Below are 15406 nucleotides of genomic sequence, written 5' to 3'. Positions count from 1 at the left end.
TTTTATAAGACAGATTCTCGCTCTGTCACCTAGGCTGGAGTGCAGTGGCATGATCTTGATTCACTGCAACCTCTGCCTCCCGGGTTCAAGCAATTCTGCCTCAGCATCCTGAGTAGCTGGATTACAGGTATGCATCACCATGCCTGGATATTTTTTTTGTATTTTTAGTAGAGATGGGGTTTCACCATATTGGCCAGGCTGGTCTTGAACTCCTGACCTTGTGATCCTCCTGCCTTGGCCTCCCAAAGTGCTGGGATCAGGCATGAGCCTGTATTCTCTATGTTCACAGTACTGATTGTTGGGAGCCCTTGAGGAAAATGAGATGTGAGGTACATGGCTGGATGTGAAGTTGGCAGTATAATAAAAAAAAATGCCAGGTCCTGTGCTAAAACCTTAAATGGTAGTATTTTACAAACATAGAGAAAGAGACCGAAATGTGGACATTTGAAGTGATTTGAAGTGATTCCTGTCCCTTTATAAGTTTCACTAAACTACACTGCATTTCTCATGATAATTTCAGTTACAGTGTTGTTCATGGAGTGACTTATTTTCTTTATAGATTCAGCTTCTGTTGCAGTATTTGAAGAATGATCCCAGGAAAGCAGTAAAGAGACTTGCTATTCAAGATTTGAAATTACTTGCTAATAAAACACCACATACTTGGAGTAAGGAGAACATTCAGGTATGTAGAACTTGTAACCTTAATATTTTATATAGAAAAAATAATATAACATTATAATGTAAAATGTTTTGCATTTTTATTTGTCCTTTGTCATCTTCTTAGTGGTTGAATATGAAAAATGTCCAAAAGTATTGATGTTTGTAGCAGAAGTTATTTTATAAGTGGCATCATAAATACATAAAACTTCTATACTTCAGTGTTTGTTCTAGTCAATGAAACTTGCCACTCAGTTGCTTGTTCATTTTCCCATAGTGGCACTAAGGCTAATTGAGAAGCCCAATTACGTTGTTTTTTTTATTCTTGTATTTTTCAGTCAATTTGGGGAGAAAAATTTAGGGGCTGACTGTTATGTATAATGGAGAAGGGCTGGCTAGGCAACTTGGGAAGTTTATTTCTTTACTCATAGAGAGCAGAAGACATTCTTAAGTCTTCTTTTGTAAACAGAAGAGCAGATCTCACTCTTTAGACCTAATGTGACAACTTTGACATTATCTGTTAGGTTAAATTAATATTTTATATTTTTTCTCAAAGTAGAGCCCTGTTTGTTTACTCATTACCAATAGAGATATACCGTTTTGCAAATAATGCTATTTAAAATGGAATGGATGTTTTTATCTCTTAGCATCATCATGATTCCAGTGGATCAAAACTCTTTGAATTTCAGATTATTAAAACTAAACTGCTGTGTTTGTTTTTCTGTTTGTTTGCAGTTTTCTAAACGTCTTTTAATTTACTATATTATGATTTGGTAGTCACAGATATCCCAAGATAAGGGCAGTTGTTAAATCTGCATTTAATAGATATGCAGTTAGGGTTCAGAAAGACTTAATAGGCTTAAGAGAGTGTCTTAAGAGAAGTAAATTAATAGTTTAAGAGAGCTTCTGTCCTCTCATCCCTAGTCCTAGTGCTTTTTTTACTAAATAATGCTATCTTTCCAAGAAGAGAATATTGCCAGCCACTTTAGTTATTTAGAGAATTTGAGCAAAGAACCAAATCCAGTTATTTAGAAAGATCAGTGAGAAGCACTGTATTATTCTTTCTCATTTTTTTTCTTATTGTGAGATAGATTGCACATACAGAAAAATATGTGAAATGTATAAATAGTTTAAATACTTTTAAGTGAAAACCCATGCAGTTACCATCCAACTAGAAATAGAACATTACAGGATCACAGAACCCTGCCTCCTTCCCTTTCATGGTCCTTCCTGATTGGAACTTTACACCTACCAAAAGGAAACCACTATTTTGACTTCCGTGATAATTTCTTTGCACTTCTTTATAGTTGTGCCTTCTTCACATGTCTTTCTAAAGAATACTGTTTAGCTTTGCTTTTTTTTCTTTTGCTCAGCATTACACTGGTGAGACTCATCCATGTTTTTTCCCTTTAGTTGTAATATAGCATTCCATTGTATGAATGTATCCTGTAGAGATTTGTGTTGGCTTCTGCGAGGCAGAGATGTCCGATTAGTGCTAAATGCTGCCAAGAAACATTAAGTCAGGAAGAAGATTAGTGAATATGGAAGATGGAGGTTGCAGTTTTAAGTAAGCTGGTTATAGAAACCCTCTCTGAGAAGTTGACATTTGTGCAAGGACCTAAAGAAGGGAATGTCAATTTTGCGGGCCCCTGAAGGAAGGATATCATCAGCAAGAGAACAGCAAAAAGGCCCTGAAGTAAGAGCATTCAAGAGTGTGAGGTCAGTGTGACTGTTAATAGGGGATATTAGTAGGAGGTGATGTTAGGTGATGATAGGGAGGAATAATTTTTTAGGGCTTTTGAGTCCTTCCTAAGGACTTTAGCTTTTAAGTCTATATGAGATAGATTGCCTCTGGAAGATTTTGAGCAGAGGACATTATCTAACTGAAGTTCTAAAAGATTGTCTCTAGCTTAGCTACATTGAGACTATATTGAAGGGGCCTAAAGGCAGAAGTGGGGAGAACATTTAAGAGGCAGTTATAAATAATCCAGTGGGAAAATATTATGGTTACCTGAACCAAGGTAGTTGGAAAATATTATGGTTACCTGAACCAAGGTAGTTGGGGTGGTGGTGAGAAGTGGTAGTAGTCTGGATATATTTTAAGGTTAGAGCTGATGGATTTCCTGGCATATTGTAGAGAAAGAAAGGTGGCTCTAAGTGTTTTGCCATCAGCAAATGGAATTGCCATTTGCTTGAAATGGGCAAGACTCTGGGAGACTCATTTCTTGAAGGGAAGATGAAGAGTTCATTTCTGAGTATATGAAGTGTAAGATGTCAGACATCCAGGTGGAGATGTCAAGGACATATGTACCTGGAGTTCAGTGGACAGATCCAGTTGTGGTTATAAATATGAGAGTTATTAGTTTTATAGATGGTAATTGAAGCCATGAGACTAGATGACTCAACTAGGGAGAGAATATGGCTAGAGAAGATTTAGAGAATGATGAAGTGAGAAACAACCAGCAAAGGAGCCTGAAAAGGAGTGGCCAGTGATAAATAAGTCAGAATAATATTTTATAGGGAGAAGACCTTAGTCTTCTCCCTGTAAAATAGAGAGCTACTGCAGCCATATTCACCAAGATAAGGACTGATAGTTCACCTTTGCATTTGGCAACATGAAGTCATTGATAACCTTAAGAGAGCAATTTTACTGCAGCATTGTGGGTAAAAGACTGATGAGAGTGGATTCTGCAGGAAAACAGGAGAGAGATTTAAGGCAGTGAATGTACATTGGTCCCTCAGTATCCACTGGAGATTGGTTCCAGGATCGACCCTTTTCTAGATTACTTATACTACCCAATATAATGTAATTTTAAGTAAATAGTTGTATTATGTTGCTTTTTATTTGTATTTTTTTTTTGTTATTAATATTTCAAATACTTTTGATCTGGAGTTGGTTGAATTAGTGGATGTGGAAGCCAGGAATATTGAATGCCTAATGTAGAAAACTTTTTGAAAGGAATTCTCTCAAGGTAACAGAGAAATGATATGGTACTGCTAAAGGGTATGGTGTTTGTTTTTATCCTGGGAGGAGTACAACTTGTTTTTTATTGATGGAAATGACTTGGTAGAGGGGAAAAATTACAAGAGCAATATCCTTGAGTAGGTGAGACTGAAAGGGACTCAGTGTAGAAGTAAATAGGCTTTTTCTAGTTCACACAGAGCAGCAAGGATGACATTAAGAAGCCCAATGTAGATGAGTTGAGTAGGTATTATGGTAAAAAGTTACAGAAAATCTCTTGTGATGGATTTTTTTTGGTTTTGTTTTGTTAATTAGGAGACATGGTCATTAGGTATGGGTAATAATGAGGGAGGCAAAGAGAAAGGTTTTAAGGAAACACAGAAATTCAAATAAACTAGGGAAATAGAGGATTGCCAGATAAGATATTTGAGTAAAGCAATATATAATGTGGTGTCCGGCACATACAAACAAATGCTTTTTTAAGGGTAGCTGTAAGTTATCTTAAAGGTAAGTTTATTCTTTAGTTTTCCTTTTTAAATACTTTGACAGATTTTAGGGTTGGGGTTGTACTGTCTTAATAAAATGAACTGGGAAGTTTCTCTTTCTATACTCTGGAATGGTTAAGAACTATAACAGAATTTTCTGTTTCTGCAGGTATAACTTTAAAATTACCATAAATTTATCTGAATCTAGAAGTATTTCCAGCAATAGTTACGTTGAGAACATTTCCAATCACTACATGTTATTGTCCTATCAGTTTTCTACCTCTCTGACATCAGTTTTGTTCATTTGTTTTTCATTTAATTTACTTCTCAAGTTCGTTAGTATCAGCACGAAGAGTCTTTATAACTTCTAATATCTTTGTATTTGATTTAAAAAAATTTTTAATCTTGCACATTTGTGTTTATATCCCTTTTTCTTGATTACACTTGCCAGAAGCTTTGCTTTCTTATCTTTTCAAGTGCTTGGTAATTTATTTTTGCTTTTCTTGTTTAATATTGAAAGCAGTTAAGACTGCTAATTTGCTTCTTGGTACATATTGACCAAATTTCATAAATTATGTCTTGTATTGTTCTCATTGCCATTAGTTTGAAATGTGTTTTTTTTGAGAGGGAGTTTCACTCTTGTTACCTAGGCTGGAGTGCAATGGCGCGATCTTGGCTCACCGCAACCTCCACCTCCTGGGTTCAGGCAATTCTCCTGCTTCAGCCTCCTGAGTAGCTGGGATTACAGGCACATGCCACCATGCCCAGCTAATTTTTTGTATTTTTAGTAGAGACGGGATTTCACCATGTTGACCAGGATGGTCTTGATGTCTTGACCTCGTGATCCACCCGCCTCGGCCTCCCAAAGTGCTGGGATTACAGGTGTGAGCCACCGCACCCGGCCTGAAATGCGTTTTTTAAAAAACCAGATTTATTGTGGTATAATTTATTTACAGAAACTTTTCTATGTATATAACTGGATGAGTTTTTACAAGTGTACAAAACCACCACCACAGTTGAGATACAGAACATTTCAATTACCCCCAGAAGTTTCTGCAGGCCCCTCTGTAGTCAGTTCTTTCCCTAACCCCTGGCAACTACAAATCTGATTTCTGTTGCTCTGATTTTGCCTTTCCAGGATATAAATAATCATATGGTATGTGACCTTTTGGATATCCCTTCTTTCACTTATCATAATGCTTTTAATAATTATCCATGCTGTTACATGTAGCAGTAGTTCATTCCTTCTTATTGCTGAGCAGTATTTAAATATATGAGCATACAATAATTTGTTTGTCTGTTCATAAGTTGACGGACGTTTGGATTGTTTCTGGGTTTTTGGCCATTATGAATAAAGCTGCAATCTTACACGTCTTTGTGTGACATCTCTTGGGTGTGACACCTAGAAATGGAATTGCTGGGTTGTGTGGTAAAAACTTACTCTGTTTAACTTTGTAAGAAACTGCCAGACTGTTTTCCAAAATTCCAATACCATTTTATTTACCTACCAGCCATATGTGAGTTCTAGTTCTGTATCCTTGCCGGCACTTTGTATTGTATGGTTTTGTAATAGGTGTGTAGTGATATTTCATCATGGTTTTATTTTGTATTTTCCTAATGACTAATGATATTGATCATCTTACAGGCTTATTTGTCATCTGTATCTTCAGTGAAGTGCCTGTTCTAATCTTTTATTCATTTTTTATTAGGTTTGTCTTTTTGTTATTGAGTTATAAATGTTCTTGATACTAATCCTTTATCAGATACATGTTTTACAAATATTTCTTCTCTGTATATATCTTTAGTACATGTCTTTTGAAAGTAGAAGTTTTAAGTTGTGATAAAATCTATGTAGTTTATTAATGTTTTTTTCTTTTATGGGTTGTATTTTATCTGAGAAGTCTGCCTAATCCAAAATCACAAAAGTTTTATCTAAAAGGTTTATGGTTTAAGTTTTGCATATAGCCCTGTGTGATCCATTTTGAGTTGAATTTTGTGTATATAGTACAAAATAAACATCAAGGTGTATTTGGATAGCCAGTTGTGGCACCATTTAGTGGGGAAAACTTTTCTTTCCCCATTGAATTACTTTAGCATCTTTGTTGAAAATCAGTTGACCATATCTGTGTGGATTTATTTCTAAATTCTATTCTGTTCCATTAGTCTGTATATCTGTCATTAAGCGAATAGTACAGTGTCTTGATTACTCTAGCTTTTTGGCAAGTCTTGGAATCAGATAGTGTGAGTCCTCTACCTTTGTATTTGTTTTTCAAAATTGTTTGGCTAGGTGGGGTGTAGTGGCTTGTGCCTATAATTTCAGCACTGTAAGAGGCCAGGGTGAGAGGATCGCTTGAGGTGAGGAGTTTAAGATCAGCCTGAGCAATATAGTGAGACCCTGTCTCAAAAAAAAAAAAAAAAAATCAGCTAGGCGTGATGGCATACACTTAACAGTCCTGGCAACTTGGGAGAGTGAGCTGGCAGGATCGCTTGAGCCCGAGTTCAAATTTGGCTATTCTAGGTCTACTGCCTTTTCATGTAAAATTTAGAATAAGTTTTTCAATTTCTACTAAGAAAACCCTATTAGGATTTTTATTGGACTTTACATCTAAAGATTAATTTGGAACAAATGGACATCTTAACAGTATTGTGGTTTGTTTTTTGTTTTTTTGAGATAGTCTTGCTCTATCTCCAGGGCTGGAGTGCAGTGGCACTATCTCAGCTCACTGCAACCTCCGCCTCCCAGGTTCAAGCAGTTCTCCTGCCTCAGCCTCCCAAGTAGCTGGGATTATAGGTGTGCACCACTATCCCCAGCTAATTTTTGTATTTTCAGTAGAGATGGGGTTTCACCATGTTGGCCAGGCTGGTCTCAGACTCCTGACCTCAAATGATCTACCTGTCTCAGCCTCCCAAAGTGCTGGGACTACAGATGAGAGCCACTGTCTCTGGGCAATAGTATCTTGTTTTTTGATCCATGAACATGGTACATCTCTCCATCCTTTTTTTTTTTTTCCCCCTTCTTATTTGGAGATAGGTTTCACTGTGTTGCCCAGGCTGGAGTGCAGTGGTGCAATCATAGTTTACTGCAGCCTCAGGTGAGCCTCTTATTTCAGCCTCTCGAGTAGCTGGAACTGCAAGTGTACACCACCATGCCTGGCTAATTTTTGTGTTGATGGTATTTTGCCACATTGCCCAGGCTGGTCTCAGACTCCTGGTCTCAAATGATACTACCACCTCAGCCTCTCAAAAGTGCTGGGATTGCAGGCATGAGCCACGACACCTGGCCTATCTCTCCTTTCTTTTTTTTTTAAACTCTTCAGTTTCTCATCAGAGGTTTTGTTTTGTTTTGTTTTGTTTTTCTCATAGGTTTTTGGGAAACAGGTGGTGTTTGGTTACATGAATAAGTTCTTTGGTGGTGATTTGTGAGATTTTGGTGCATCCATGACCCAAGCAGTATACACTGTACGCAATTTGTAGTCTTTTCTCTCTTTTCTCCTCAGTGATTTTTATTTTTATTTATTTATTTTCGAGACAGAGTTTCGCTCTTGTTACCCAGACTGGAGTGCAATGGCGTGATCTCGGCTCACCGCAACCTCCGCCCCCTGGGTTCAGGCAATTCTCCTGCCTCAGCCTCCCCAGCAGCTGGGATTACAGGCACGCGCCACCATGCCCAGCTAATTTTTTGTATTTTTTAGTAGAGACGGGGTTTCACCATGTTGACCAGGATGGTCTTGATCTCTTGACCTCGTGATCCACCCGCCTCGACCTCCCAAAGTGCTGGGATCACAGGCTTGAACCACCACGCCTGGCCTTATTTATTTGTTTTTTGAGTCAAAGTCTCACTCCAGTGCACAGGCTGAGGTGCAGTGATGTGATCATGGCTCTTTGCAGTCTTGACCTCCTGGGCTTAAGTGGTGCTCCCACCTCAGCCTCCTGGGGAGCTGAACCCACAGGTGCTCACCAATGCCAATTTTTGTATTTTTTTGTAGAGACAGGATCTCACTATTTTGTCCAGGCTGGTCTCAAACTGCTGGGCTCAAACAATCCACCTGCCTCGGCCTCCCAGAGTGCTGGGGTTATAGGTGTGTGCTACCGTGCTGGGCTACATCAGTGGTGATTAGTTCAGCATACAAATCTTGCATATATTTTGCTAGATAGTTTCCTAAATATTTCATGGTTTTAATGCTACTGTAAATAATTTTTTTTAATATCCATGAGAGCAATGTTTATTTCTTCATTGACCATGGCATTAGCTTGATGTTTTCTACTTTTGAAGCAATTAATTTTCTATATTTGTTGGTAGAATTTTTGTTGTTGCTAACCTTTTGTTATTAATTCTTAAAGTTTATTTGTGGCCCATGGCAGGATCACTTTTTGTAAACAGTTCAAAGATTTGAAAAGAAGACATATTTTCTTTTTTTTTTTTTTTTGAGATAGAGTTACACTCTTGTTGCCCAGGCTGGAGTGCAATGGCGCAATCTCAGCTTACCACAACCTCTGCCTCCTGGGTTCAAGCAATTCTCCTGCCTCAGCCTCCCGAATAGCTGGGATTACAGGCATGTGCCACCATGCCCAGCTGATTTTGTATTTTTAATAGAGATGAGGTTTCTCCATGTTGATCATGCTGGTCTCCAACTCCTGACCTCAGGTGATCTGCCTGCCTTGGCCTCCCAAAGTACTGGGATTACAGGCGTGAGTCACTGCACCTGGCCTGAAGTTTCTTTTTCGTAATAATTTTTAAAAATAATATTTGCATTGAGCTTTACAATCACATTATCAATCAGTTAATCACATTATCAATCAGTTAAATGTAATTGTTTTATTGATTTCACGGCTTACTATTATTTCTTCATTATACCATATCTTCCCTTACCTAAAATTTTTATTCTGATTTATATTTCTTATGGCTTTTTGTAGGGGGTTATTTTTTAATTGAACATATATATATTTTTAATGTTTGTTTCTTCTATGAAGAATTTTTTTTCCATTGTGGCTGAAACCTAAGCATGTTGATTTTAATTAAATCGATGTTGTCAAATAATTATTCATTTCTTATAGCTTAGATATATTTTTGAAAATACTGAAATACAGCAGGGGAAAACAGTTCTAATGATTTAATCTTTTATAAAGTAATAAGGTATTGATTTTGAATTTGAATTTTACTCACAATTACCAAGAGTAATTGTATAACAGGTTTTTTACTTATTTCTTCCATCACTATTTTACAATTACTAAGAGTAATCGTAGGGCTTCCCTCCTTCCTTCTCCCCTTTCGTCTTTTCTTATTTTGTTACTTCCTGCCTTCCTCTCGGCCAGTCTTATCATTGCTGGTTGGTTTTTGAGTTTTAGTATTTTAAGTTCACGTTGTGTCCATTTCCATTCTACTTTTTCTGGTTTATTGGTTAGTATTATAATTTTCACATGGAATCAGATATTTCAGGTTTAAATAAATGGCTTTCATTCTGTATGCCTTTAAAAACCTGAAAGAAGGAAGGGCCTAAGTCAAGATCCAAATATATTATTATTATTAAGGTAGTCAAAAACAATATTTTCATATGAAAATATTTTTAGTATGTTTATATAGTTTTTTAGATTTTTTTGATGCCTTGCTGGGATAAATGTCCTTCTTAGTTAGTGTTAATCTATATTAATAGTTTACAGTATCGGATGCTGTAGTCTTTTTTTTGAGATAGAGTCTCACTTTGTTGCCCAGGCTCAAGTGCAGTGGCACTATCTTGGCTCATTGCAGCCTCTGCCTCCTGGGTTCAAGTAATTCTGTCTCAGCCTTCTGTGTAGCTGGAATTACAGGTGCCTGCCACCACGCCCAGCTAATTTTTGTGTTAGTAGAGATGGATTTCCCTATGTTGGCCAGGCTGGTCTTGAACTCCTGACCTAAGGTGATCCACCCACCTCGGCCTCCGAAAGTGCTGAGATTACAGGCATGAGCCACCACGCCCGGCCTGTAGTCTTATTGGAAGAGAATATTTGATTTATGCAGCCTTTCTGTTACAGAGCAAAATATTATTTGTTTGAGATAGTCTCAAAGATGTAAATTTTATTTTTAGCATTATCTCTTCTGAGAGCTTCTGATTTGTATCTTACCTGTTACTAGGAAGAGTGACAAGTTCAGCCTGAGAATTAGTTATTTTAATAATCTTTTTCTTTGCAGTTAGTACAATGGAGACGTAGAAAATTTTGAGGTGTTATGTCTCTGACAGAATATTTTCATACATAACAGTTTTCTTTAAAGGTTATAAACTTCTTTTTACTATACTTTTCTGGAACACATCCCTGGTGGCCAGTCCTGTTCCAGGGAATAGGAGAAGCCCCTATTTAGGGATTGACCCAGAAAACAGTAATTCAGGCTAGGGACTCTAGTTGAGCAGTGAGTTAAGCCAGTAGAGAGAGAGATTTAGACCAAATAGTTAGTGAAGAAGGCAGTGGTAATGAATGAGACAGAGGATTCTGTTTGAAAAGACAGTTTTTCCTTTTTGTTCATATGAAAAATGGTTCTGGTAAGAATTTTGTAATAGGTAATATCCTTGAACTAGATTTTTATATTGAAATGTCAGGTATCATTTCTGGGGAACTTCATTATTTGCTCTGTTAAGCTTACTGATTTGGATTAATGAATTTTAAATCAGTATTTTTAATTTTATTTATTATTTTAAAGACAGGGTCTTACTCTACTGCCCAGACTGGCCGTAGCACAATAGTAGCTCATTGCAACCTCAAATTCCTGGGCTCAAGTGATTCTCCCATTTCAGCCTCCCAAGTAGCTTAGGACTGCAGATGTGCCTCACCACACCTAGCTAATTTTAAAAAAATTTTTAGCAGAGATGGGACTTTGCTGTGTGCCCAGGCTTAAACCAGTATTTATTTACCGAGACTGCTTTAGATTCCCAATAATGTGCTAGATGACAGAAACAGAATATAACTTTGTAAATAATTTTATCACAAGATTATCTAATATTCAGTTTTTTTAATCGTAAAATTCTTCTGATTTGGAATTACTAATATTATCATTTTATATAAAATGTTTCACTTGCCTAGTTTATTATCACAGAAGGCTAAATATTATACATAGAGGCATAATGTGGAATACATATAAATATAGAACATAGTTCCTAACTTCTGGGGCTATTTGGTTTAGGTTATTAGTTCTAATCACAAGCTAATTAACAGTACGAGACAGGCCAATTTAGGTAACAAAAAGTGAACAAACGGAAATGGCCTAAGTGCTTGAATAACTAAATATAAATTGTATTAAATAATAATCACTTTTTAAAAATGTGTTCTTTTGAACTTCAGAAACAGCATCTATATCTGCTTTATTTCCTCATCCCCTGCTCTTTCTTTTATACACTTGCATTTTGATCTGTTTTCCTGTCACTTTGCTTAGGCACTTTACATTTGGGACTATTGACCTACCCCTTCTTTTGGCCTCTTTGGCACTTAACTGTTCTCACTCATTCGTTACACTGCCTAACCTGTGCCTTCTCCATATTCACTGCGCTTTTTCCTCCAAGTTGAGTCCATGGCTCTCTTGCTTTCTACCATTTATTCTGTCATTCTTATGGCCTTTCTTAATGCCAGTTTGCAGGGCCTCCGACAATCTAGTTCTTTTACCTGAGCTTCTGCATTGCCCTCTAGCATAGTAGCCTGTATGGGTTGCAGAGTGCTTTGACTTTCAGTGGCTTTGTAATTTTACAGACAATAGATGTTACCTGACTTGTATTTGATTTTTAATTTTAATTCAGTTTTTTAAATGCCAATGCATTCATGTGGTCAAAATCCTAAAACCTAAGGATATATAGTGACTGTTTCCCACCTACTGTTCTCTTATCTACACAGCTCCTTTGCCCAGTGGCAGCCAGTATCCATTTTCTGGTATATTTTTCTAGAAGTGTTTTTTATGAAAATCACCTTTGTGAACAAATCAGCAATTCTTTATAAATATTTACCCTCATTTTACAGACAAAATCAGCAGTTCTTTATAAAGATTTACCCCCATTTTACAGACAAAGAAGTTGAAACTCAGATTACAGAGATGGTAGGTGGCAGACCCAGAATTCTGATGTGAGTTTTCCAATTGAAAATTTGCTATGTCTTAGATTCCAAATGCCTGGTGGATGTATGTTCTTGGACTTCACATCTCGTCCTGTTTTCTGTCCTTTTTCTAAAATTGGCTTATCCCCCATAAATTTCAGTCTTTGTAAATGGAATCTGGTTACTAGGTTTGAAAGTTGGCAATAATGATTAAATCTTTCTTGTTCATTCCTTGATATGTAATCTCTTTTAAAATATCTGTCATCCTCATTCACTAGTCTCCATTCCTGCCACCAAGTTGTAGTTCAGGCCATCACCACCACCTGCATGGATTACTGCGTTCTTAACTCTCAATTCTCTTTCTTGTTTTGTTTACCATTGCCAGAATAATCTTCACTGACACTTTAGATGCCGTTATTCCTCTCCTCTGGCTTCTTTTTTTCCTTTTTCATCAGGTTTTAATGACTGCTTAACTTTTAAGGCCCTATACCATCTGACCTAATTCCCCCCACCTTTCTTAGCCTCCATCCTTTTGAACATATTTCCTTGTAGGCCAAAAGTAAACACCCCATATTCTGGCCTAATTGCCAGAGTATGTGTATGCATTATCTAGACGGTCTTCCCTTCCATTACCAGAAATGTACTGTATCTTTCAGGTCTGTTTCCATTCCTTTCATGATAATTTTTGCTGCTGCTGCTGTTTTTATAGGTTTTTCTTTCAGTCAAAAAAGTATTCATGCACATGAAAAAAAAATTTTAGAGTTCAAAGGTATACAGTGAGTGAAATATAAGTCATCACTTCTCATAGGCCTCCTTTGCAGAGGTGGTCACTGTTAATAGTTTTTTATATCTCCTTCCTAAACTTTTGCACCAATATGCAAACATGTATATGCCCCATCTTTTTTCTTTACAAATGGAAATATACTATACACATGTTCTAAACCTTTTATTAATATGGGGAACATCTTATATTAGCAGCTAGATCTACTGCATTTTTAAAATCAGCTGTGTGGTACTTCCTTTATATTTATTCCCAGTTCCCCACTGATAGATATTAGGGTTGTTTCTGATACTTCGACTGTTACTGTTGACATTTCTACATTGAATAGTTTGTTGAAAATCACCTTTGTGAACATAAATTTTCAGAAAAGAAATTTCTGGGTATAATGATGGATATTTTTTAATTTTTGAGAGTTAATACCAATGTCTCACCAAAGAGATTTATACCATTTTACTCCGTTAACAACAATGTGTGACAGCCCCAATTTCCCCATATTCTTCAGTGTTTCGTATTATCAAACTTTAGCCTTAGTGTGGTAGTTAAAAAGTGACACATTTTAATTTAAAAATTTCAAAGTGTGAATGAGGTTAGACTTTTTATTTAAAAGGCATTTGTGTAAATTCTTTCTGCAAAATACCAAATTTTTATTGAGTTTTTGCCTATTTATTAGAACTTTTTTTTTTGAGACAGAGTCTTGCTCTGTTGCCCAGGCTGGAGTGCAGTGGCGCGATCTTGGCTCACTGCAACCTCTGTCTCCTGGGTTCAAGTGATTCTTCTGCCTCAGCCTCCCAAGTAGCTGGGACTACAGGCACGCATTACCACACCCAGCTAATTTTTGTATTTTTAGTAGAGACGGGGTTTCACCGTGCTGGCCAGGCTAGTCTTGAACTCCTGACCTCAGGTAATCTGCCCACCCCAGCCTCCCAAAATGCTAGGATTATAGGCGTAAGCCACCGTGACCGGCCAGAATTTTTTATATATTAAGGGTCTTCATCCTTTATTGATGTTATGTGATGGGAATATTTTTTTCTAGTTTTGCAAGTTATCTTTTTACTTTGTATTGTTCCTTGTTACCTCATAGTACTTTTTACAATTTTGATTTTTTGTTTGCTGTGAAAAAAGAAACAGGGATCTAGTTTTGTTTTACCAGATGACTGGTCAATTGTCTTTGTAGTTTTTATTAACTGGTATCTTTAATTTAAAATGCTGTTATCATATGTTAAATTCTAGTATATATTGGAATCTGTTCCTTGCCAGTTTTTCTGGATGTTTTCTAATTTTTATTTTTCTATGTGATCTATAAAATCAGATAATCTAAATTATCTTGCAATTTTGTTGCCTTTTTTTCTTTTTTAGACAGAATCTTGCGGTGTCGCCCAGGCTGGAGTGCAGTGGTGTGGTATTGGCTCACTGAAACCTCCACCTCCCGGGTTCAAGCAGTTCCCTGCCTCACCCTCCCAAGTAGCTGGGATAACAGGCGCCTACCACCACGCCTGAATAATTTTTGTATTTTTAGTAGAGATGGAGTTTCACCATATTGGCCAGGCTGGTCTTGAACTCCTGACCTCGTGATCCACCCACCTTGACCTCGTGATCCAACCACCTTGACCTCCCAAAGTTCTGGGATTACAGATGTGAGCCACCACACACGGCCATTTTGTTGACATTTTTACTGAGGGTCATATTAAATTTATTTTAATCCTTTCTGAAATTTTATTTTTAACTTTTTCCCTGGACTTTAAGTTTTGCTTATTTTCGAAAACTTTGTCTTTGTGGGAGAATGGAAGTCAGTTTAACAAAAGAGTTATTTTGACTTGTTACATTACCTGCAGTCATATGATAGAGTCATGTGATAAAGGATAAGGCAAGAGTCACTGTACTGTGGTCATATATTCATAGTTCACTGCATTGAAAGAAAAACTAGCATCTTTATTTTTGGTAATACTTTAGACTACCTGGTCAAGAGTAGAGTAAATGACCAGAAATGGGAGGAATATAGCTCTATTCACTTAGAAACTAGATATAATGCCATACTCTCCATTATTTTTAAAAATTACACATATATGAACCAATATTCATACCTCTTAGGTTAAGCAAAATATGGTGGAGGTTTCAGAATAGTTTTACAGAAAAGTTGGGAAGATAATACACAGGGTTCCCACATTCTCCCACCATTTTCCTTTTATTGACAGGTTACAGTAATATAGTACTTTTGTTATAAATGAACCAGTATTGATACATTATTATTATTAACCAAAGTTCATTTCTTTATTCATAATTCTTCAGTCTTTACCTTTTTATGTATCAGGATACTTTATGTTCAGTTATCCTGCCTCCTGAGGCTCCCCTAAGGAGTTTGGCATTTTGACCTAGTGCTGTTTTTGTTTTTGTTTTTGTTTTTGTTTTTGTTTTTGTTTTTGTTTTTGTGACAGAGTCTTTCTCTGTCTCCCAGACTGGAGTGCAGTGGTGTGAACA

The 15406-nt window shown here is 36.8% G+C and overlaps 1 protein-coding gene across 3 annotated transcripts in view; it reads left to right on the top strand.

Moving 5' to 3' along the window:
- The window catches only part of INTS7 (integrator complex subunit 7), a 95920-nt gene that overhangs the window by 31633 nt on the left and 48881 nt on the right, over window positions 1–15406 (top strand). For all 3 annotated transcript variants that reach the window (XM_037737406.1, XM_017525596.1, XM_017525594.1), the window contains exon 7: window positions 560–682. In XM_037737406.1, coding sequence (XP_037593334.1) covers window positions 560–682 — 123 coding nt within the window. The remainder of the gene's footprint in view (window positions 1–559; window positions 683–15406) is intronic.

Source organism: Cebus imitator, unplaced genomic scaffold, assembly GCF_001604975.1.
Source record: "Cebus imitator isolate Cc_AM_T3 unplaced genomic scaffold, Cebus_imitator-1.0 Scaffold38, whole genome shotgun sequence".
NCBI classification, from domain to species: domain Eukaryota; kingdom Metazoa; phylum Chordata; class Mammalia; order Primates; family Cebidae; genus Cebus; species Cebus imitator.
Note: the sequence above shows the minus strand (reverse complement) of the source record. Positions and strands in the feature narration are given on the sequence as shown.